Source organism: Corapipo altera, unplaced genomic scaffold (assembly GCF_003945725.1).
Source record: "Corapipo altera isolate COAL_440 unplaced genomic scaffold, ASM394572v1 49, whole genome shotgun sequence".
NCBI classification, from domain to species: domain Eukaryota; kingdom Metazoa; phylum Chordata; class Aves; order Passeriformes; family Pipridae; genus Corapipo; species Corapipo altera.
This window is the reverse complement of record NW_020884879.1, coordinates 1,250,815-1,275,115: the sequence shown is the minus strand read 5'-3', so window position 1 is coordinate 1,275,115 and position 24,301 is coordinate 1,250,815. Positions and strand designations below refer to the sequence as shown.

At 40.1% G+C, this 24,301-nt stretch overlaps 2 protein-coding genes across 14 annotated transcripts in view; one reads left to right on the top strand and one right to left on the bottom strand.

Annotated features, from left to right (window-relative positions):
• Positions 1-9,400, top strand: part of ESCO1 (establishment of sister chromatid cohesion N-acetyltransferase 1) — a 33,520-nt gene extending 24,120 nt beyond the window's left edge. For 2 of the 4 annotated variants that reach the window (XM_027638568.1, XM_027638569.1), the window contains exons 9-12: positions 1,919-2,008; positions 4,653-4,796; positions 5,654-5,841; positions 8,405-9,400. In XM_027638568.1, coding sequence (XP_027494369.1) covers positions 1,919-2,008; positions 4,653-4,796; positions 5,654-5,841; positions 8,405-8,552 — 570 coding nt within the window. In that variant the 3' untranslated portion in view covers positions 8,553-9,400. Of the gene's footprint in view, positions 1-1,202; positions 1,326-1,918; positions 2,009-4,652; positions 4,797-5,653; positions 5,842-7,223; positions 7,382-8,404 lie in introns of those variants that run through there. The other 2 variants (XR_003526877.1, XR_003526878.1) reach the window with 2 other exon arrangements.
• A 644-nt stretch (positions 9,401-10,044) lies between these two features.
• GREB1L (GREB1 like retinoic acid receptor coactivator) overlaps positions 10,045-24,301 on the bottom strand; it is a 135,064-nt gene continuing 120,807 nt past the window's right edge. For 6 of the 10 annotated variants that reach the window (XM_027638558.1, XM_027638562.1, XM_027638565.1 and 3 more), the window contains 10 exons: positions 23,859-24,014; positions 23,511-23,650; positions 21,606-21,767; positions 21,094-21,301; positions 20,251-20,416; positions 19,070-19,297; positions 17,537-17,678; positions 16,255-16,455; positions 14,408-14,546; positions 10,045-12,804 (listed from right to left, as the gene is read on the bottom strand). In XM_027638558.1, coding sequence (XP_027494359.1) covers positions 12,641-12,804; positions 14,408-14,546; positions 16,255-16,455; positions 17,537-17,678; positions 19,070-19,297; positions 20,251-20,416; positions 21,094-21,301; positions 21,606-21,767; positions 23,511-23,650; positions 23,859-24,014 — 1,706 coding nt within the window. In that variant the 3' untranslated portion in view covers positions 10,045-12,640. The remainder of the gene's footprint in view (positions 12,805-14,407; positions 14,547-16,254; positions 16,456-17,536; positions 17,679-19,069; positions 19,298-20,250; positions 20,417-21,093; positions 21,302-21,605; positions 21,768-23,510; positions 23,651-23,858; positions 24,015-24,301) is intronic. The other 4 variants (XM_027638560.1, XM_027638563.1, XM_027638566.1 and 1 more) reach the window with 1 other exon arrangement.

The following is a 24,301-nucleotide window of genomic DNA, read 5'->3' as shown; positions in this document are numbered from 1 at the left end:
CATCTAAAAGATACATTTCTGAATAAATTCCAAAATACTTCCATTTAGAAACTACCCTTCCTGTGAATATCATCAGTCCCTATATTATACAAAGCACTTAAGAAGATGAACAGGTGGACAATAATGAAAATAATGAAACCTACACATTAGAGAGTCAATTATTGCATTTTTACAGAATTATTTTGAGACTTGTGCTAATATACTATTGCTTAAAAGCACAACAACACTATGATGTTCAGAAGTGGTTTGGTTTTTTATCAGATTTCGTTTTGTGGAAATACCTGGCTATAACATTAACAGGATACCTTAATCTAAAATATAGTGTTGAATTTTCTGCATTAGGCTTGCAACAGTCTGGATGCTGTATTGTCAGGATTATCCAACATGTTGTATTTATTTCCTGAGTGATGGTCACAGTTTAAAATAGGCTATAAAAAGCTCTTGCAGGGCAAACAGGAAACCAAAAGAGAGAAAAAGACAAAAATTGAGAGAGGTAGGGTTTGAGGTTGGAGAACAGTCATCCCTTCCTGAACCTTTTGATGCCTTTTCTGATAGTCTCAAGAGGCATGTCACAATCCCACAGATTGCACTTTTCTAGTTCCCTGAATATTGTAATACTGCTGTTTACTGCCCTTTGTGTTCAGATCATAATGTATATAAATTCAAGCAGGATCTTCATTTGTGCAACTGCTACTGAGAAGAAAAGCAGACAGGATTAAAATGGTGTCTGTGTTGGAACCATTGCCATGCCAGCTGCTAAACTAATACTTAAATAGTTCCAGGGCTAGTAGCAAGTAGGTAAATTTCTAAAATTGTTCTCTTCGTGTCTTGCTTGGGGTAAAATCAGGATGAATAAAATGAGGTACAGATCAAGTATTATAACACTGAACTTGACATTTTTTTGTGGTAGTATATATGGCATTCATACAGTGCCAAATTCCACTGTTTGGTCTTTAGTCGAACATCATTTTGTGGGAAGGTACAGATTTCAATGAGAATTATTCCATCAATATTGTTTCTTCAAAAACTTTTTTATTTAAAGTTGCTTTGAAGTAAGACTTGTAGATCAGCCTTTTTAGTGGCTGAAGTTACTTCTGCGTTCAGTATTTTTAGGTCCCATCAAAGCAACTTGAGTTCTAATATCTACCAGTCCCATCTTGCTAGATTTAAGTGGCTTTTTTTGTTTTGTTTTTTCCATGCAGGTACTGCTCATTATTCACCACGAGTGTGGATCTGAAGAAGAGTTAATTACCTCTATTTTTTTGAGTATGTTTATACTTCAGATACACACAACGTAGTCTCCTTCCCTATTAGATTCTTAGAAGGTAGTTATACATTTTTTTCTAGTATCCTTCTTGTGGCTTTAACAGTTATGATCAGTAACAAAATAAACTATTCCTTACATTTTGGGCAGCTGCATGCCAATCAGTTCACTTAGAACCTCCTGGAGGTCTTTCGCATGCCAAACTTTTAAAACTGAGTGTGTATTTGTGGAGGTAACTATGTTAAAAAGAAATCTTTTAATAAAACTTAGGGTTTTCCCATTCACTGGACTTCGAAAAAAATATTTACATAGGTTTGGAAATCAGTTATGTGAGCTGACTTTGCTACTTCTGTTTTAAAGTTGAGTTTGCGTTGCAGTCCTGGGGGAAAAAAATCTAGTTGGGAAATTATAAGACACTTTCACAAATTGTTTTTAGATTAAGTTAGGTTACTGTGTAAATTATTGTATAAGTAACATCATATTATATCTGTTGTGCTCTTTTAGAAAGCTAGCTGAAGTTTCCTTCTCTAGCAAAGCAGCTGCTAAATAATGTGAAGTCTCTGCATAAATTCAGTGTCTAGAACAATAATTTGCCATTTCTGTTTGTAAAAGTATATCTTGTATATGGTTTAGATAAGTGTTTGTTTTATTTAGGGTTGGAAAAAGGAGAGAATTTTGGCTGAATATCCTGATGGAAAGATAATAATGGTTCTTCCTGATGACCCAAAGTATGCACTTAAAAAGGTATGGCGAAAAGGACTGGACTTGTATATTTTGCTTTGTTTGATGTTTTCATATAAATAATGAAAATGTCCATGGTAAACTTTGTATAATTTACACATGAACAGTTGAAGTTGGACTCAAAACTGCAATGGTTCTGTAGCTTTTTAAAGGTTTAAACAGGTTTTAAAACTATTTAAACAGGTTAAATATATTACTCTTAAGTGCTGCTGCTCTGTTCATAGAGGAGATGGGCCTGGGTAAGGGGTGGGAACAGCATTAACCAACTGACTTTTTAAAATACATTTTTTAAATATACTTGCTGAATGTCTGGCAGATATTTTATGTAATATAAACTTCCTACTGTATTTAAACGAACTGAAATGTATTAACTTTATTATACAGACGCCATTCTCTAGGTGACTTTCTAATAAAAGCAGATTTAGATGGAAAGTGTCGTCAAAGTCTAGTCCATTCCCATGTTCAAAGCAGGATCTGCTCAGGTTATGTTGCATCTGACAACTTTGTAAAAGTTTTACAACTAGGCATTTGTCTGACCTCTTCAGACTCTGTTACAGTGCATCCATAATTTTAGGAAGTTTTCCCTAAATGTCCACCATAATCTCCATACTGCAATTTAAGTTCATTAGTACTAATCATACCGATGTGGCTATAGAAAACATCCTTCTTTCCCTCTTTGCCACAGCTATTTTGTGCCTGAACAAACTCTGATTTTTTTTTTTTACTTTGAGGAAATTGAGCAGATGTACTGGGTCCTAAGTACTCCTAAGTAATGTTTTTTAGAACTCTATTCATTGTCATGCTCTCCTCTAGGTTATTTCCATTTGTGCCATGACTCATGTCTCTCTTGAAACTCTCTAAAACTGTGCACAGCACGCTAGCAGAGACTTAGAGCAGGAGGGTACTTTGGTGTCTTGCTGACTGGCCTGTGTTCATACATCTCAGTATGTCATTACATTTGTAGCCTGGCATTGACTCTGGTTAGCCTGGGATTTGCTGTGACTAACAGGAATTTTTTTACAGTACCACTATCAGAGGGTCACAGAATGGCTGAGGTTGGAAGGGATCTCTGGAGGGTGAATTGATGCCCAAGAGAGCTCTTGCTGGTGGCATGACTGTAGGAGTTTTTCTTTAGTCTAACTAGAATTTTTTCAAGTTATTAAATTGAAAAGAAACTATGAATTTTCTTTTTACAACATTTAATGCAGATAAGTTTTTTTGTTTAAGTTTGCTTCTCTGGTAGTATAATCTTAATTTTAGTGCATCGGTTGCACATTCATTTTTTAATATAATGGCTGAAGAAAAAAAAATACCTAAGTGGTGCAGAAAAAAGGAAGACTGTAGCAAATTAAACATTTAGGATAGAGTTCTCTATAGTTCTGTGTGGCTAAAGTTGAGAGAATTTACAGTTGTCACCACTGTGGATGCCTGATTTCAAGAATGGTTACTTACTGCTTCAAACTGGGTAATTGGACTTGTCATTAAATGGTTGGTACCTGAAGGTTAGATGAGAAAATCAAGAGTAACTAATACCATGTCTTTTAAAAGTTATTTTTAAAGCTTTTTTTTTTACACAATTTCCATTTTATCAGTACTAATGGGCAAAAACTGATACACAGGAAATTCCACATGAACATGAGGAAGAACTTCTTTACTCTGTGGGTGACCATGCACTGGAAAAGATCACCCAGAGAGACTGTGGAGTCTCCGTCACTGGAGATATTCCAGAACCGTCTGGATTGCAGTCCAGTGCCATGTGCTCTTGCATAACCCAACTTGAGCAGGGAGATTGGACCAGATGACCCAGTGTGGTCCCTCCTAACCTGACCCATTCTGTGATATTCACAGCATCAGTAATTCTACTTTTGCGTTACTAATGTAATTACAACGTGCGTTCAAGAAGCTTATGCCATTTAATGCACCACATGGGAAAGGCCACCTTATTTCTGTCTCACAGAAGATGAGGAATGATAGAGGCTGCTTCCAGTATCCAATTGGAGGTACAAGAATCCGCCAGTAAAATACCAGCTCATGCATAAGCTTTTGTTTGCATTCGTGCTGAAGTTACTGTTTCTTCTAAACTTGCTAATAATAAACAAAATTTTATTTTTAGTTTCAGTTATTCTTTGCAAACCCAGTGGAAGAGGAGGAAGCTGGGGGAAAGAGACAACAGTTACTTATTCCTTTACAACAAATGCATACATTTTCTACCTGCCTTGGCAGTGTCAGCTTTCATGTGCTCAAAACCTTTAATGGATTAACTCTTTAAATACTTTAAAAATAACAGAAAATCTTGAACTAAACTCTTTTAACTTTTCCTGTGGGTCTCATTTACTTCTAAAATACCACACTCCACACTTTGATCATCTGAATTTTCTCTATTAGCCTTTGACCGTTCAAGTTTGAATTTAATGGAAGTTGACTGAGAGATCTCTACTCTTCCTATTTCCAGACGAGTATTATTGAAGGAACATTTTTGTGGACCAATGTGTTGCAAGTTACTTAGGATAATCCTAAACTTCTGGAATAGCTTTCAGTATTCTAGATCTAGATTCTCCATCTTTGCAAATCTGTGATTTTAATGTAAATTTATAGAAATGTACATTTATGTGTGTTTCTTACACAGCATTTAAACTTATTTTGACAGGTCGAAGAAATCAGAGAAATGGTAGACAATGACTTGGGATTTCAGCAAGCTCCACTCATGTGTTACTCTAGAACTAAAACTCTTCTTTTTATTTCTAATGACAAGAAAGTTATCGGCTGTTTAATTGCAGAACATATCCAGTGGGTAAGTGACTGAATTGGAGGAAGGCAATCTGTGTCTATGCTTAGTGATTGTTCTTCATAGCAAATAAGCATTCTGTGTAGGGCTTTTCCACAGAGGAAGATACTTTGGGTGGTAGACTATTCTGAAATGTAGTCGCTCATTTTTATGTGGTTGACTCTGAGCTGAGACACATGGATGGTGTCATACTTGGCTCAGACCTGCTCATCTAAGAACTTGCTGTAGCTGTTGTGCTAGCTCTGGCTCTCCTCCTGCTTGTTGACAAGCAGGTTCAGCTCCCTACCCAGCAGAAATCCAGTGTGGATGAAAAAGCGTGTGTTCTGTATGATTGAGTTGAATTACAGTGGGATTGAACAGCTCCACAGCACACAGAAGCAGAGGGCAGGACAAGAAGTCGTGCTGCCACCAGCGGTACTAAACAGCGGTGTCAGAACTTTGTCACATAATCTGTCTGTTGCCTTGCAAACTGTCCTACTGCTTTTCTAGTGTCCCTTGGGAGTAGCAGACAACAAGCAAACAATCTTAGCCAAAGTCAGAGAAATTGAGGCAAACACTTTAATACAGGTGGTAGTAAGAAACGGATTATTTGTTGCTATTATTTTAAGTCAGATAAGCTTTTGAGGTGGGTATTTTTGTTTCAACTCTGTCATCTCTTCCTGTTTTGAAGTTGTTAAGACAGATTAAATGAGACACAAATATTCAATTAAGAGAAATTAAATGAGACACAAATACACAATCTTTTTAATAAGGCATTTTAGCAACTAAGTATGAAAGAAATAACATTGATAACATTAATTATTTTTTTAAGTCATTAATGATGCTTTTATAAAGACACAGTTTTTTTTTTATATCACTTGCAGGGCTACAGAGTTATAGAAGAGAAGGTTCCAGAAGTCAGTTCAGAAAATGAGAAAGTCATATTTGAAAGACAGAAAGCATGGTGCTGTTCAACCTCTCCAGAGCCTGCTATTTGTGGGATTAGTCGAATATGGGTATTCAGCATGATGCGTCGAAAGAAGATCGCTTCTCGGATGATAGAGTGTCTTAGGTAATATTTAAAAAGTTCCTCAGTTACACGTGGTTTAGATAGAACTCAGTCCAAGCCATTTGTTGCTTTGTATGTCTCAAGCTTCTATTTTCAAGCTGCCAGTGATACTGAGGATGTAGATTTGAGCACAGTTGACAGTTCCAGTATTAGATGGAGTTCAAAAACTGACATCATTATTCTGCAATAGCTTGTCTTTAACAGAAATCTTTAGGTGCAATTGTAATGAGTCATCTGGCAGACTTCCAGTGAGCTTGGGGAAGTTCCTCTGGGGTAGTTATGAGTAAAGGATGCAAGACTGTTTTTGGTCAAAGTGTGAGATTACCCACGTGTTACAGACTGGGACTGAACCACTTGGTGATTGTCCATTCCTTAGAGGTAGAAAGAGGGAGGGAACAGAGACCCAGTGCATCAAACTATTTGATATAGTTTGGTGGCTTCCAATTCTTGTTTGGTGGTTTGTTTTTTTAATATATACTCAGGTTCACTGAGCCTTATGAGATATTTTCAATTTTTAGGGAGCTTTAGTAGCTAGTGATGAGCGTATTCAACTGAATGCTAAGTGCTAGATCCATAAAAGGACTCAAACATCTGTGTTAAAAATGTTGATTCTCCAAACCTTAGGTTTCTTTCAGTGACATTTCCTAGCAGTTTAAATAAACATCAGTTCTGAGTGATGCCAAGAACTACCCAAATGTTACTATTGCTCTCCTGTCAGGTTTGTGTTAAGCACCATGTTGCTGCACTTTGTAGCACAGGTACTGATGTCTCTGCCAGTCCTCAGCCCCTTGGTTATTTGCAGAGCTTAGCAAAGCTATTCTGCTCTGCAGAATGCATCTTGCCTGGCTGGTGGAGCAACTAGAAAGTTCTTATCAGATCATGTTCTGTCTGAACTACTGACTGTAAAGCTGTGTTCAGATGAGTGTCATAACTTGATTATTTGGTTATATTTTTGACAGCTTTTTAATAGTGTGTTTAATAGTGGCTTCCTAGAAACTATTTCTAAGGGAAGGATTTAAAACATGGTGCTAATAATGCCAAGGTCATGGGTTCAGTCCCCGTAGAGATCATTCACTTAAGAGTTGGACTCGATGATCCTTGTTGGGTCCCTTCCAACTCAGAATACTCTGTGACTCTGTGATTTCTCCCTCAAATCGATGCTGGAGTTGTTCCCTCAGCTACAGTCCTAAAGGATTTTTACAATCAATTTTGATGGTTTGTTGCAGCTAGTGAGGCCTCAGTTTTGTTCTTAGCTGTGCACTGCACCTCACCTTTTGCTGTGCTCTGGTGCTTGTTTGGCCTTCCAGTAGCTCATTGCTGCATTTGTAGAAGACAAGTTCACCAAAAAGAGCTTTGCATTACTCTGGTGCTCTCTTGGTTTGTAGAAAGGTCTGATGAGCTCTAGAGCTGGTGTAGACAAGGGGGCCCAGACAGTTCCAGAAGGCAAAGGAAAGGAATGAAACTTGATTTGGGATGGCAATAGGCAGTTAGATCCGCTCAGCAGCCAGTGAAACTTCAACTTAAATGTCTTCGGTAGCAAAAGGTACTTGGAATGGGATGATTCCAGTAGCCATCTAAATCCTGACTTCAAAATGTTGAAGGCATTGTAGCAGACTTTTAGGTCTATTTTGAGAATGTCTGCCCCATTTCACTCAAGCTTTCACAGTTGACTTGGAGTCACAAAAACCCAGTCAGACAGTCTAAGAACCTTGAAAAATCATCTTCCTAAATATATGAAAGAGAAGGGAATAAAACTGGTAGTGATTAAAACAGATTTTGTTCTTTTCATGTTTTCCTCAGTATTTAATGGAAATGTCCATACGAGTGAGCCTTATACTTGGTCTTCAACTGCATTTAAGTTTATTTTATAGAAACTAAAAACCCTAAGTTTAAAGGGAGTTTCTTCTGTTTCCAAAGATAAACATTACCTCTTCCTTCCTCTAATCGAGGTCTTAAAGCCTGAGTGCAGTTTTCTAAATTTGCTCACATAGCGAACCAGAGAAGTAGAACAGTATCTCTTGATTCCCATTCTTACTTAAAATAAGAATAAAACATACATAAAATATTTTTCATGAAGTTCAACAAATTGATTCTTTCTTTTTGTATAGTTATTACTGAATGTGTACTTAGGAATTATGCCTTGAGGTTGGTCTTTCAGCCCCCTCCATCATCACCTCACCTTGTTTTGTAGCTTGTGTTTTCGTTCTTAGTGATTGTAGTCACAGCCCTAGCAGTCTCTTTTCCATGAAAAAATAGTTTGAATGAATTCAAACTTTTTTTTTTTAAAAACTGAATTTGAACTCTTGATGCAATCACTCTATACAAACATTCCTTTTAGGACACCAGAACCTTATAAAACTCCTTCCAGAGCAAGTGATCCTCCTTGCTGTTTGGAAGGAGATAGATCCTATAAGTAGAGCCATCTCCTCCTAATAGAGTTTCTTCCTTTTCATTGTCTGTGTCACTTAATTAATCGTTTGTGGCCTAGCAGCATAAATATTTTTTATTATTCCCTGAGGGTAATAACCTTTCCCCCCCCCCCCCTTTTTTCCCCTCTTTTAAACAGGAGCAACTTCATATATGGTTCATACTTAAGTAAGGAAGAAATCGCTTTCTCTGACCCCACTCCCGATGGAAAACTCTTTGCAACACAGTACTGTGGCACCGGCCAGTTCCTGGTATACAACTTCCTCAATGGACAGCACCAGACTTAACTGCTCTGAAGGAATTCCATTTTTGTTGGGAGACTTCTGCCAAACCGCACTGAGTGGGTGCAGACTTTCAGCAGAAGCCAGGGCCATTTTTATTACAGTGAACTCAGGACTGGTAACAACCGAAAGGTTGTACTATTTTATTAAAATTGTAAACAATGCAGTAATAGGCTAACTTTGTTTTTTTAAAAGAAAGATATTTTATTAACTTTTACAGAAGTTTGATTGTATTTTATCTAGTTAGTCATGTTTACATGCAGCAGAAAATTGTTCATAGTGGACTGTAAACTAATGCAAAGACTCTAGTCTCGCTGATGAGTACCTGCTGAAGTTCTTAATGAGGTGATATACCAGTGCTTCCTGGTACTGTAAGTGGTCTCCTGCCCCAGCTCCCGCAGCCAGGGAAGCCGCTGCTCGTTACTTGTTTGACAGAGCTCAAGGCTGTGCCCAGTTGCATTGAGGCAAGAAGCGCTATGGTACAGTCGTGGTGGGCATCAACCCTCACGGGCTGCACGGTGGCTTCTGGGGTGCATCCTGTACCCTGCTAGATGCCAGGGCACCTGCTTGGTGTCAGCAGCATCAGAATCTTGTGCCCTCTGTCCGCTTCTCCCCCAGACTAGTTGTGGAGTAAAAGGTGGAATGAAAACCCCAAGGACTGGTGTACTCATCATTCTTCAAGTACTGTACTGAGTATATACCTTTGTTAGTGGACTTCACTTTGATACTTGTCACTCCTTCAGAAATCTCTCTTTTAAAGGGTTTGTATGTTGAAAAACTGCTGTGGCCTTTCTTGATCTGTACATAATGTAGATAGATTAAAAATAAAATACTTGATAGCTTTTTTAAAGTTACTCTGTGTGATACTAAGTGTGAATGAATCTTTAGTGTATTTCATACTTTTCCTGGGGGAAAAAAAGTGGCTAAGGGCAGTGTGTGTTTTGATGCAGTCTCTGGAGAACACAGTTGTGGCATTCAAACCTGCTTGGATAGGAATTCCCTTAGTGACAATGCATTTGTATCAAACCCCAAGGATCAGTGCCCCAGTAGCTCCGGATCAATACCATCCTTATACAGGATTTGTGGTAAGGTGAGAGGGGAATGCCTTCAGCCTTGAGTAATAGCTTAAAACTCCGAGATCGGAAAGACTTAGGGTTAAACTTACACTTTGTTTCAATTTTGGAGCCTCTGTGCAGTTAGGATACACTTGTTTATGTTGTACTGTCCTTAACCTTGGGCTAGAGCTAAAGTAAAGAACTTCCACCGCCTCCGAAACAATACTTGAGTGCTTAAAGCTGGAGTAGCAGAATGGTGATGAATTCTGGTCTGTAGAGTCTGTTTGTTTCCAAGCTGCCACATGTATCAAGGAGATTGTGAGCAGCCTGTAAAGGGCTTTGTCAGAAAAGTGGTGCAGCAGGCTCACTGGAAATCTAAAAGTGATCCTCTGGCGGCCTTGGAAAGCAAGGGCAGTAGCCATTAAGAGAGAGGCAGTCTGAAATGGTAACTTAATATAATCAAATTTAATGAAAGCACATTATAAACATACCATAGCCACAACTTCAGACAGTTTCAGTTCATAAACAATAACATGAGGTAGACTGACTAGTGAAGCTAAATTCACCAAGTTTTTGGTTAAGAAAACTTTACACTAGGAAAGCAACATTTTTAACCCTCTTCCAAAAGTCACAAAAAGCAATTACATAAGTTAAGCAAAAAGCATCTGCATATGATTCTTTAAATCTTAGTTTACATTCAGTTTTAACCTGTGAATAGACAAGAACATCTACAGGTAAGATATAATGCTAGCCAATTTAATACATTCATAAGAATGGCCTTGATGGCGAGGCTTAAAACCGAAATGGATAGCAATCATCTGGCTGTCAAACAAGGGTCTCCTTCCCAGGAATTCATAGGCAGCCGGTTAAAGTGTTCCATGGGACAGGCCTGCGCTGTTTGGGCTGGTGTAGTGTGCTCTGGCCAGAGCATTACCAAAACTCCTTGTTTCTGCAGGGGAGAGCACTGAAGAAATGGGTTTACTGTTAGTTGGTAAAGGCAGGCAAATATGCTGATTTTCTAAATGCACTCTCAACCTTCAGGAAAATTTTGCACTGCTTCACCAGCAGGCTAATTCCTCCTAGTAGTCTCAGCACCTGGAATTTTAAGAACTTAGTGCAAACATCAAATACACAAACAAAAAGAAAACCATTTTTTAACATGTAATACCTGACACTTCTAAACCACACTAAGAGTCGGGGTTGGCCTTAAGCCTTTCTGGCAAAACCAGAACTACTGGAATACATTCATGTGTGTATCAAGCGCTTCAAGAAGTATCTTTTATATCCCTGCTTCTTCCAAGTGTTAAAATAGATAAGGCAGGTTGTGTCTGAAGGAAAATAAAAAAATAACTTTACAGAGATGGGATGTTCATCTGAGATTTGCTAAATTTACAGAATTGGAGATATGCTACGTCAACACAGACACATGCAAACCATTTTCCTTTGGCCTCTGTCAAATATATTATGTTTTTTCATCTGTAAACATCTCTTTTCACAAGATAAAAAAAGTTGCTTAATTAACACTATGTGTTAAAAAAATGCAGCTTTGGCAGGTCCTTCTCCAATGAGTTGCAGGTCAGGTATAAAGATGTGGTAATTTCATTGCTTTTTGGGGAGTAAATTTGTACTCATGAATAGCATTTAAAAAACACTCTGCATTTTTCCTTTTAATAAAGGGGCCATGATGTGCAGAAAGATTGTTGTGTTTGTATGGAAACCTCATCAAGGCAATGCCTGCCAATTGTGCGAAGGGAACAGGGGACTGCTACGATTTAACCCTGACAACCAAATGCAACGGCACCAAGTTCCTTCCAGAACACCTTAACAAGGATCAGTAAGTATTGCGCTTGTAAAGTAGAATAATGTGTGGCTGCTGCATAGCCAGTATTTACAGATTTACAGGGAGGACAGTGTTAGGTGATGTATTTACCCATCTTTGCTTCTGGAGAGTCTCTCGTGAGCAGTCCCAGCTCCCTTGGACTTCTCCCCTGCTCCCCTTGGAACTACTAATAGAATACCTTCTGTTTCTCTTGGATCCAGCTCAGGCATCATTAGTGTCCTGCACATTTTTTGGTATGTTGCTTCATATATGGGTACAACAGACCTAATCTCAGTTCTGCAGCCAACTGGAGCTGAGTGTAAAGGAAAGGGAGAGTGAGTTGCGCACAGCCCACCACAAAGGCACCGGACGGACAGAAGGACACGTTTCCATATGCAAAGGAGGATGGACCGCAAGTTTTCAAAGCTCTGAGGAGAGTGAGAAACTGAAGGTGATTTGCTGGGAAGTTACTCTGGCCTCTAAGTGAAGAGAGAGCAGCTACGAGAAGCCTTTGCTTCGTCCCTGGAATTAAGGAGGGGGCGCCTACTGGGCAAAATACCATTGCCAGGAGAACTGGGGTGCACAGTGCCTATCATGTGTTTGCCCATTTGTTCAGGTTTAAGTAGTAAACTTTGAACACCTGTGGAAATTTTGCCAAAGACAGTTTCAATACGTACACAGTTACAAATTTTAAACTAACACTGCACAGAGAACAAGGCTATTCCTTTTAATACAAATATCTACTTTATATTGTAGTTTCAAACCCCTGAGTATTCCTGTACCACAGCACAGAGCTGAAGAGACACGGTGGGCTTTCCTCCACCTATCTTCAATAAATCCCACATGCTGAGGTGCATTTCATGTAACACATTCAAGCTAGCAGCTGCAAGAGGAGAGCAGCTTCTTCCCCTAAATCAGCTGAATATTAAAAGGATTCTTCTTCAACCAAACAAAATCTTCTTCCCAGATCCTACAGCTTGGTTGGCTGTGTGATTAGCGTTGGCAGTTGTGACTGATGTGAAAATAACTGGAATCCAAGATCCTTTAAATCATAACTGATGTGGTAATTTATCCCAAGGAATAAAGCCTACTTCAGAATTGTGGGGAATCCTTTAGAGCAGTCTAGATAAATATCGGTTGCACTTTGCTCCACAGTGATTGTACTTTTTTTTAAAAAAAAAAAAAGTTCTTTTTTTTCTTTAGCAGTGTCTTAGCAAGGCTTATATATGGCGTCCAGTAAGAAAATAGAGTGGTTCGTCTTCACTACTGTTAGCAGTTTGAAACTCATCCCGAAGTCGGAACTGCCATTCATCCTCCAACTCCAACCGGACTATCGTCTGCCGTAATGAGCTTCTGTCTTGACATATGACACACAGGGTGGCACCTTCAATTGAAAAGTACATTAGGTTCTCAGAGTACAATAACAACTCATTTCCTTCATTCATTTTCCTAAGATATTTTAAAGAAATCTCCGCTGCTAGGTAGGAAAAAAGTAGTATTAGAAGGGTCTACCAATAACCATCCAGTCGAGGCTCGGATCAGTTGTGTGAGCCTCAAGACAACAGCAAATCACGCCCATCTGTGAATTCTGTGAATTTGCAGGAAGGCACGGACAGGGAAAAGCAAACATGGTGTTGGGTCTGCTCCATGTCACAGAATTTCACTGACTGACAATCAGCCAGTGTTAATATCATCGACTACTAGTATCAGAGAGAGCATTAACCAGACTCCAAGATCCTTACATTACTACTGATTATTACTATTGATAACTACTACTGATAATTATGCCAGAAGAATAAAGCCTACTTTTTGTTTGTTTCATGGGACATATGGGTTTGTACAAGGTCAATAATGAAATTCTACTAAGCCAAATCAGTTAAGAAAATCTGCTATGACTTTCTTAAGTATGAGAGCTACCCTTGGTAAAGCACTGTAAGAGTCCTTAATTTCTCTGTGGCTAACAAATGTGCAAACTTCCTGGTGTTACACACAGACATTTAATAAGCAGGAGGGCTGGACACCTTCAGGGCTTGCTCTATTCTGTGCTCCAGCCCATGCACCTGACACACAGAAAGTTTTGGTTCAGATTCCTCCTCTGCTCAGTTGAAGCAAGGAAGGTCCTTCCTACCAGGCATCCATGGCCCATTTCTGTGAAGAAACCACCACTTGCCCAAGAAGCAACAGAGAAAGTGGCCTCTCTGGCTGCATTCGGCACACATCAGCTCTGGGAAACTGGCAGTGGCCAGCACCAACCCCCACCACATCTTTGTGCCTTCCTCCTCTGTCCCTGCCCCGGAGGGCCAAAGAGGGTACAGGAGCAAACTTCGAAAGCTAGTTCTTGGGACTGGCTGAGGGTCATCCCCACGGCATCCCTGCATGCACGCCATCCTCAGTCAGCACAAGATGGGAAACAGGTCAGCTGTGGCACCACAAATGCACTGGAGCTCTGCAACACACTTCAACATTACTGAATACCTATGGCAATTTGCTCTTCATTAGTATTAAGACAAAAAGATGAAGAAAGACTTTTATGAGGTTTATTAAGTTCTGGTGGGGGTAGACCCTATAATCCTCCAGTTAAGAGATGTCCCCATCTGCAGTAGTGAAGATGGACTGACTGCCAGAGCAGAATTTCTTGTCCTCATCTAAACTCTCAGGTTGCTGACTGCACAACTCACTGCCTGATTTCCATGGATTCTGGTTTTTCTGCACCTATTTAATTTGATGTCACTTATAACTTAATGAATGTATTTTGTCAAAGCTTACCTAAGGTTCAATTACCTGCACTTATTACCAACAGGAACAGGTTTGATACACTCCCAAAAAACCACTCCATCTATTTCTTTTGAAAACAATGGCAGCACTAACTGTGAAAATAGTGGAGCTGTTTAACAAAGCTGGTTATTCCTCTGCCTTTCCCTTTTCCTCCATGCTATTATTACTTGGCAGGAAAACACCCAGGATGCCCAGCAGAGCAATGAGATTACCTTTCAGAAACCTGAACCGCTTGAGGAGGTCTGCACCAACGAAGGAGTCGCAGAGATAGAGCAGAAGTCCACTGAAGAACACCCCTTCACAGTTGACATTGACTGAGTGTGGGCGAGAACTAATATAGCATATAGCCACCTGGAACAGAAAGGGGAAAGAAAGGAAGCACTTGTGTTGGAAAGGTCTAAGGATGTCTTTAAGTGGAATGGAATATAACTTAGTGACAACAGGCGAGTCGGGTGGTGCTGGTAAAAATACAGTCCAAGAGGACTACAGTATTGAGCAAATACCCTGAGGAAATAACACATGGGACAAACTTCTAGATTCTGATTTGGTCACCAAGTCTGCAACACGTTATTTCAGGGCTCTCTGCAATTCAGCTTCATTTTCTGCTTCCCTAAAATTTACCTGCTTATAATGACTGTTAAGACTGCATGGGTTGCTCCAATAAGGATACATTTGTCAAACACAGTAAGCAACTCCATGAGTACTAAAACTGCTGAAGCTTGTGGTTCGCAGCACTGCAGCTCTCCTGTGTCTCAGTGCTGTGATAGCTGTTGTGTATCTTCTCTACGTTGCCACTGACCTTCATAAAATTTGTCAGAACAATACCCCTGCTAGATTTTCACCCTGCTTCAGACCCACTTCGAACTGACCATTGGGTTCAAAAATTCTAATCTCCCAGCCTAAAGACATCTAAGATGTATTTGCATCTTAGTTTCCCTAGAAATCTGTGTTCATAAAAAGAGAAGCAAAAAAGGATGAATACCAAGTTCTGTCAAGAATGGCATCACTTTCAGGTTTTTGCTTTGTATGAAATAATATTTCAGACAGATACAATTCCTTTACAAATCATACAATCATAGGATTGTTTAGGTTAGACTCATTGAGATCCAAGATCAGAGTCCAACTGTTAATCCAGCACTGCCAAGCCCACCACTAAACCAATGTCCCTAAGGGCAGCATCTACACATCTTTTGAATACCTCCAGGAATGGTGAATCCATCACTTCCCTGGGCAGACTGTTCCAATGCTTGACAACCCTTTCCATGGAGAAATTTTTCCCAATATCCAATCTAAACCTCCCCTGGCACAACTTGAGGCCATTTCCTCTTGTCATATCACTTGCTACCGGGCAAGAGATAAAAGACTGACACCCCCCTGGCTACAACCTCCTTTCAGATAGTTGTAGAGAGCAATAAGGTCTCCCCTGAGCCTCCTTTTCTCCAGGCTAAACAACCCCAGCTCCCTCAGCCTCTCCTCACAGGACTTGTGCTTCAGACCCTTCACCAGTTCTGTTGCTCTTCTCTGGACACACTCCAGCATCTCAATGTCTTTCATGTGGTAAGGGGCCCAAAACTGAATGCAGGATTCAAGGTTTGGCCTCACCAATGCCAAGTACAAGGGGTCCTGTCGGCCACACTATTCTTGATACAGGCCAGGATGCCACTGGGCACACTGCTGGCTCATCTCCATCTGCCTGTTGACCAGCACCCCCAGGTCCTTTTCCGTCAGTCAGCTTTCCAGACACTCTTCCCCAAGCCTATAGCAATGTTGCATGGGGTTGTTGTGACCCAAGAGAAGGACCTGGCACGATCCAGCAGTCACATTAGTTCATCACAGACCTCTCATCTCTACCCACACCAGCCAGCTGGAGGCTTCATCACTAGCTCCTCCAGTGGACTGGTTCTTTACCTCCAACAGCAGAATCTGTTTGAGACCAAAGTCTTCAAATGCTACCCTTGATGCTGAAGGTTCCTAATAGAAGGGGCTTTCAACACAAGAAAGATACTGAAGTAAAAGTTCGCATTTACTCATCCCCATTATCCCTGTAAATATTTTGTACCTCAAGCCCAATGTTCAGGTAGCAGTCGATGGCCAATACCGGGTTCTTGAAGTTATGAATGGCCTTTGGGAATAGTTTGTATGTCGCATGTTGAAGGAATTTCTCCAGGAGGAACTGAGATGGGGCTGCCAGCAATGTATGCTCACTGTCAGGGGCGCAGACATACTGAAGAGGCATTATTGGTGCCACGCTGTCCGAAACCTGCAGTGAAACCAAGGGGAACCCCTTTTAACCCAGTGTATTTGCTCTGCAGGAGTTCCTCTACCTGGGGAAGGGATCACCATGACAGAGCAGGTAGAGAGAGAAAGCTGGGGGAAAGGATCAAAAGTCATCACTCGATTTTGACAGCACCACAGCATAGAAATAAATCAATTACTTGTTCTGTGCTTGCTGAGTACTTCTGTGGATATCTGCTTGCCTAAAATAGGGATAGAAAACAGGGAGTTCACATTGCCTTCATCCTGTCTTACTCCTGGATGTTACAGGAAATGACAGACTCCTTGTGTGGAGTCATCCATAAAAAATGTTTTCTCATAGGCCAATCCATCACTACAGATTCCACTGCAACCACAAGAAAAAGGAAAATCAGAAAATTACTTTCAAAAATATTCAAAACCAGGGTTTTGTCAGTTAAATCTTGAAGTATGGAGGAGATTTTTTAAAAGAGGGATGGTGTGGGATGTGTTTAAAACTACCAGGAACACAAACTACAAGATTCCTAGATAAAATCCAATCCTTTGACATACATCTCTGTTTAAAGCTAGCATAGGTGCAACATACTCTGCATAAAATATGTGGTATATTTTTATAAATACTTGGATTTCTTGGGTGGATTTCAAAAGGTTTCAGTTTTCAGAGCCTTTCTCCAGGCCTCTTCTTGTCAGGAAGCGCAAGGACTGAAAGTCATCACAAACTAGCAAACTCCAGAAAGTAGTGGCTGTGCTAACATTTTTTAAACTGAGTCCAGTACACTTTACCTGCTTTTGATCAGAGTGTATGTCTGCAAATTCTTCCTCCATCAGAGATACCACTGAATAGCTTGACCAAACCCTTTCCAATTCCAGTCCATCTTCTAATAGGATTTTCATTAGTAATTTATAATTGGCAAAATATTTATAATTTTCTATTTTTGATGTGGCAGCCCTACCACAGAGCAAGCCGTGAATGTCAGATGTCAAATAAGGACAGAATAAATCTAAAAGACTAGAAAATTCATTATTTTGAGGGGAAACAGGTCCTGATTTTACCCCTTATGTATTATGGAGCATACTTCCACACTCACCATGATTTTTGGCTTAACAACAAAGTCCTTTTGTCCTCCAACCTGAATATGTTTCTTCATGACACTGAAGTTGTTGAAGCGGCAGATGAGGAGGCCACTGCTGTTTGTCCGCAGATTAAAATCTACATCTTCACAGAAATACCTGGACATTAAAACACAAGATCACTAAACCAGCTGTGTGGCTGCTGTGCATGAGCAAGCATTCACACACCCACTGCTGAAGCAGAGATTTTTGGAGACCATCTGATGTGGTGCCAGGACGAATTCTCTACGGACCTCTGAAGACTCATTCCTTCAATGTACTCCTGGTGTAGGAAAGCAACTGCTGGCCATCTTAAAATCAAACTAGTCTTCACTTTGCAGTGTGCCTGTATAGTTCTTCCCCATACCAAATCTGGCTCATCCTCTCATCCTCGTCATTTACCAACATCAACCATTTCCTGCCCACCCTTTCCTTTTTTGTTTCTTTTTAATTGTTGTTTTTTTATACATATATTTTGGAACTGAGAGAGGTTCTGCAGTGACCATCCTCCATTTCTGAACAAGCCAGTTCGATATGACATGTTTCTTCATAAACTGCAATCAGGGGATAAATGTGGCTTTAAAAAATATTTGGCTATGGGAGACAAAGCAGCTGAGAAGTAACATTTGTCCTGTGCTATTTACAATGTAATTGCTCACTTCTGTGGGTTGATTCCCATCTCATGATTCAACCTGACAAAGAATGTGAAATCAAGAGCTCTGGAAGCCACACCAGCTTGCATGGACAGGCTACGATTCCTTGCTCAAATATACAGGATCCCTGAAAACAGCAGCAGGAGCCCAGGGTGAGAAGCCCCAGGCCATCTGTGGCCAGCAGAGACAGTTTATTTTGAACTCACTAATCTGGGGAGCAGGAGAATTGGTTATTGCTTCAATCTGTGATGAGAACTAGCAGTAAAGGCACATTATGTCAGTGCAAATGCTTTCGGATGAAGTTAGGTGAGGACTGGGAAGAAGAAGGAAGGAAATAGTGGAAAATTATTTTTTAATCTGCTTTTCTTGCAAACCCAAGTGGCAACAGGGAGGATAGCTGATTCTGCAGGAAACACAAGGAATCCCTCCTCACAGCATTTGACATAGGAATGGCTCAAATATTTCCTATACGCTTGTTCTTAGTGACACAACAGGGTCTTGCCTGGTAGAGAGGCATGCTGGAAGCTCCACACTCTTCTGTAACTGATGTAATTTTGGCTCCTTTCTTCTACTTTTAGTCTCCCGGTTACTTTTTTCTTCTGAAGTTTGTTCTTTCCCCCATCTTTTCAATTCTCTGAAACCCTCCCCTGCCCTTGCCTCATGGTCTGTCTCTCCCGGGGTTTTTTTGGCTTATTCATTCAGATGTAATGTATATCACTCTGTGTTTTATTTTTGTGATTGTGCACTTGTTACCTAGACAGGATCTTTCTGTTTATCTCAACAGCATTCAGAAATATTGTGACAAGACTCTTCTCATGTCAACATACTGTTTTCCCAGTATATATATGTATTACCTACCTTTTTAGATCATATTGCACATTCTGGGTCAGGTCTATGTTGAGCAGTATAAAATCACGCACGTGGCCCCTAGAGAATGGAGCCTTTGCTTTCCTGGTATTCAGCTTGCTGTTCCATTTCTGAACACCCAGTATTGCATAATGAACAATTTTGGGGGTGGCTTCAATGTGTTGGAGGACACTTTTCAGAGACACATTCTTGCTGAAACTCCCAGGCTCCAGGGACCGGCTGCAAAACATGATCATATACAACATACAAAGATACCTTATTATTTTTATATAACGTACACTGCATATATATACATATATGTGTAAAAAAAGGAGCAGGAAATTCCAGTAACAGTTGAGAATGTTTACTCCAAGTGCTCTAAAAATATATACATAAATGCAGACTTTTTAAACAACAGACAACTAATCTTATCCCAGCAATGTAGCCATTAAGAAAATCAGCCTTTCAGCAGAATAAGGTCTTACACAGCATTGTAGAAAGGGAAAAGGAATCCCCTTACACATCATTTCTGGAAGGGTATTTTCTATGTAATGGACAGAACAAGTGCTGAGAAGGGCAAGAGCTTAATGCCTTATAAAAAGCTGAAGTTCCCAAAATACCTGTTTTCACTGAGAAACATAAATTGAATCAAAACAAATCAGGGAAGTAACTATTGAGAAATCACTCAAGTAGTCACTAAAAGCAAGAGTGGTTTTAGGCAAAGAACAAACACAAGCAGAGCTTTGCTGATGGTACTGACGCAGATGTCAGGGTACAATCAGGTGGAAGTGTTCAACAGCAGGAGGTTGAATGTTGGTGGTTGGCAAGACAAAGGTTCAGCCTGCTCTGAGTGAAAGAGCTGAACTTTTGCATTTTAGACAATACCTCTAAAATACATCATAAATACATTTAAGTGTACAGTTCCTGTGCTACTTGAGTAATAATGATTGAGTGAATAATGACCTCTGTGAGGCCCTTTGGACAGGCAGCCTGGTGTTACTGCATCAAAGCCCCTGCCGAAAACTGCTTTTGCTTGGCAATATCTCGAGTACATTTCCAGCAGCTCCAGCTCCCCAGCTCTTCCAGTTGCCTGGTCTTTCACACCCTGTCAGATGCTGGAGATGAGCCTAAGTCACAGATGTGCTGCTCCTGTGCTGGATCAGTGCAAGGACCCCAGCGTGGTGGTTACTTACCTGGACTGCTCGTGGACGCTGTGCATGTTCCACAGGACACAGGAGTCATCCATGACCACAATGAATGGCCACACACACTGGCGCTTGACTCCCAGTTCCTCCAAGCGGTTTCGTTCCAGTTCTAGATTGTGATAGGAAAGTTCCTTAATGAGAAACCTGGCAGCACCTGACAAAATACCATAAAGAAGACATCTTTATTAGATTTTATCACTCTTCCCAGAGAAAGGTTACATGAACATCTGCAGTCATTACCCTTTGTCAACTTTAGTGCTCTTAACATCTTAGTTTAAGAAGAAATCAGTATGTCCCTTTTTCAGCGTGAGCAAATCTAAAAGGCAGATGTCAAGAAGACTGGACGCTTTAAGACACTCTGCAGAACACAATTTTCTGGGCATTAATAAAGTAACTTAAACCAAGAAGAGACTGAGATTCTAAAGCTGAAGCTACTTAAAACTTTTTGCAGAAAAAAATCAGCAACCATGAAAACAAATTCCAAAGGTCAAGCCCCAGTGTTCAGTTGCAGTTAATATTTACCTTCAGCTAACTAAAAAGTTACAATTTGAAAAATCACATGTAAAACATATAGAACAGACATTCACACAGCAGGCATGAGTAAAATGAGTGAATATGGCCCATAAAACATCAGATTTTAAACTGAGAAAGCAGTGATCAATACATGTCCCTGACAGTTCTTCCCCATCACTGTATTTTGCACACATATTCCTGCTATTATTACAGCATGAATGTGAAGAGCTGCTGCAATGTTTCCTTCAACAACGTGATCCACATTGTCCAACATGGATTTTGATACCTTCACAGCAATGCACGGATAGTGTTTCTTACCAACTCCAGCATTGTTGAACATGCCTGGCAGGACAAGCATGATGTGGTTGGGCCAGTATTTACGGTAGAGAGGCATTTCATACTCCTTGACTACAAGGAGGTGCAGGTGGCTGATGCCTTCCATGGCATGGTAGAGGTTCAAGAGGCCATGTTCATGACGTCCACTCGATGGAGTAAAGATAGGACTCTTGACTGCATTCAAATTCTGCTGGAACAGGACATATTTTGGCAACATTAGGTAAAAGGCAGGCTATTCCTGATAGAGATTTTTATTTACTTATTGTTTATACTAGATTTTATACTACTGATCATTGCAACACATATGAACTGGACACTAGGAATGGAAAAAGGGATGATTGTCCTCAAAAACTCCAGTTCTAAGGACAGTCAGGCAAGGATTACACAAAGAACTTTAAAACAAAAAGAAAATGGAAAAAATTCTCCCCCCATTAATTTGCAAAAGTATCTCTGGTTGACTGCATTCAGCAGATGGATAAGAGCAGCACATGCACCTTGTCAGAAACGAGTGGGAGTCGCATGCTTTCTAGGTGTTTTCCCTGCTTGCTGAAGACAAAGTGGTTCTCTTTGGACTTCGGGATTATAAAATGCAGTTGAACCTCTTCTCCTAGCATCGAGGATGAAAACGTGAATGCATGCAGAGTGGAATCAGATACCTGCATACAAACAAAGAAAAAGATTTGCAAGCAGGTATAAGGAGTATATGGCAACCTGTTCTTACAGCCACAGTGCTGAAAGCCATCAGAGAAGAACATCCAAAACATTCTCTTTCAGTAGCTGAAGTTAACTCTACAATATTCTTTTTTTCCTCACCATAAGACACATTATTTAAGCATGTAACCAGCCTCGCTATTGAAAGAATCAGTTTTCTGTACCAGTAATTATCTTTGGCAAACTGGACTCCTCTGAAGTCCGTTTCAGCTAGGAATTATTTATCAATATTTACAAGGAGAAGTCAAATATATATAAATAAATAAATATACATACACACACACATACATACATACACACATACATACTAGGAAACAAACTGACCAAACAGATTTCCCCAAAAGATTCAAAGAGCAGTGTAGCATGGGGATGTGCCCCCACAGCAGCATGCACTGCCATACAGACAGATCAGCAGCAGCACAGCTGCATTAGTATGGTGTTTTTCCTGTGGCAATACTCTCCTTTGAGTGACCAAAGCAGACCACGCCATTAACAAGGCTATGGAGAGTTTGGGTGAGCTTAAGTTTACACAGCACTTCACTGAACTGTGTAAGTGTATACAAAGTGTATACAAATCTGATAAGATTTCATCCTTCAGAAACATCTATCTTACTACAAAGTTGAATCATTTACTCCTACCAGTGAGTTTTCTATAATCTTTACTAAAAAACTGAAATTAGCCTAAATAAAGGTGGAAAAAGCAAGGGACTTTTTTTAGGTTCTGTTAAAGCATTTAAGAATCTCTCTCCCTTCATAATGCTTGCTGTCCAGCATCTCCCCTTTGAATGTGTAATTTCCCTGAGCTCAATTATCATAACTCTATGTACACAGCTCACACTTGCACATAAAGTAGATGTTTATATTTATTACTACTAGTTATGTTTGACCACATGCACAAAGATAAGTGGAGGGAACAACAGATGTCCTTGGGGAGGATTTGCTTCTGTCAACATAATGAAGCATGAGGTTTAAGTCAGACCTGCTGGTGCTGCGCCGAGGTACCTGACATTGTACACTGCCATGTCGGTGTGTCCACACTGTGATAGTTTAATAGCAAGCTGTTGGAAAAGATTAGCAAGCAAGGAAAGAATGATTCGAGATAAGTAACTTCCAAGTAAACTGTTGGTGGTGGTGAAGGAATAATGTGTGAGCTATTAACCAGGAATAATCTTACTTGCCAGTCTCCTGCGAGCGTAACTGTTTTAGAAACCAGAAGTTTTTTAACTGAACAGTTAAAAATTTTTATTTACGTGCAGTGACTCATAAGCTACTGCTGAGAAGCTTGCACAGTTAATTACAAAAGGAGGAAGAAAGGCCTTCCCATCTCCCGTCACACATGTGGATGGCTGGCTTTTAGGTAAGACAAGCATCTCTCTTAATTTTACAGTCTTCTCCCCTGAGATATTGCAAACCCTCTGGGCAGGCTGAATAATGCTTTGGCTTGAGACAACTTGTCACAATATTCACCCTTTGCCAGAGGCAGCTGGAGGGAACTGCTCATTCAGAACATAACAAACACAGTTAATGCTCCTGGGTCTGTAGCTCAATATGTCCCCTGAGAATGGAAGAATTAAACAATTCCATCTCAGGGAAGGTAGAAGCATGAATCCTGAGAGAAGAGCAGTATGCCTGGAGAGACCACAGAAAAAAAATGAGGATGCAATTTACCTTTAGGCCTCAACACCAACCTGTGCAGCAGGATTAATGTCCATGTACTGATGGCACTGCTCACAGTGATGGAATGTATTGTAAGCTGCATATTTAGTCAGCATCATGGACACAGTCTCTCTTTTCTTAGGTTCCTCTGATTTTGCTTCTTTGTTGGCTTCTGTGCACAAAGAAAAGAAACAGAAATTTAAGAGTGGTAAAAAACCAGAGATTGTGATCCCAGGAGCAACTGTAAAGAACCCACAAATTGTTTTGTTCTATATAATTTTGGAGATTAAAGGTTCCTGTGATCTCATATGTTCAACTGAACCAATAAAAACTGATTCTTTGTAGGAAAATATTTCTCAAAAAGTTTGCATTTTGCTTACCTTGTTTCACTCTTGAGAGTTGTTCTGTGTATACGGGACTTATATTTCTGTACTTGGGGTCATGTACACTCAGGTCAAAAGATATTTTGCTGAAGATCTCAATGTCTGGCCAGTGGTCATTGCTAGACTGAGTAATTTCACTGTTTTCTGTATGATCTGCAACAACACACTTCAGGTAAGCAGTATCAGATACCCACCAAATTATATTTATGTGATGTTTGCTGCTTTTCAGTTGCGCAGGAACTTACCACACACACACATGCAGCAACATCTTCGAACATCATAAATGTTACCATTGAAATTACAATCCATACTAAGCCATTTCAAAGAAATGGCAATTTCTTAGAAATTGCATGCAGGTGAAGGAACCTTCTAGGTATTTTTCAGCTCTGTCCCTCATCAAGTTGAAGTATTATGCACTCTGGTTTAAGCATAGCATGCTC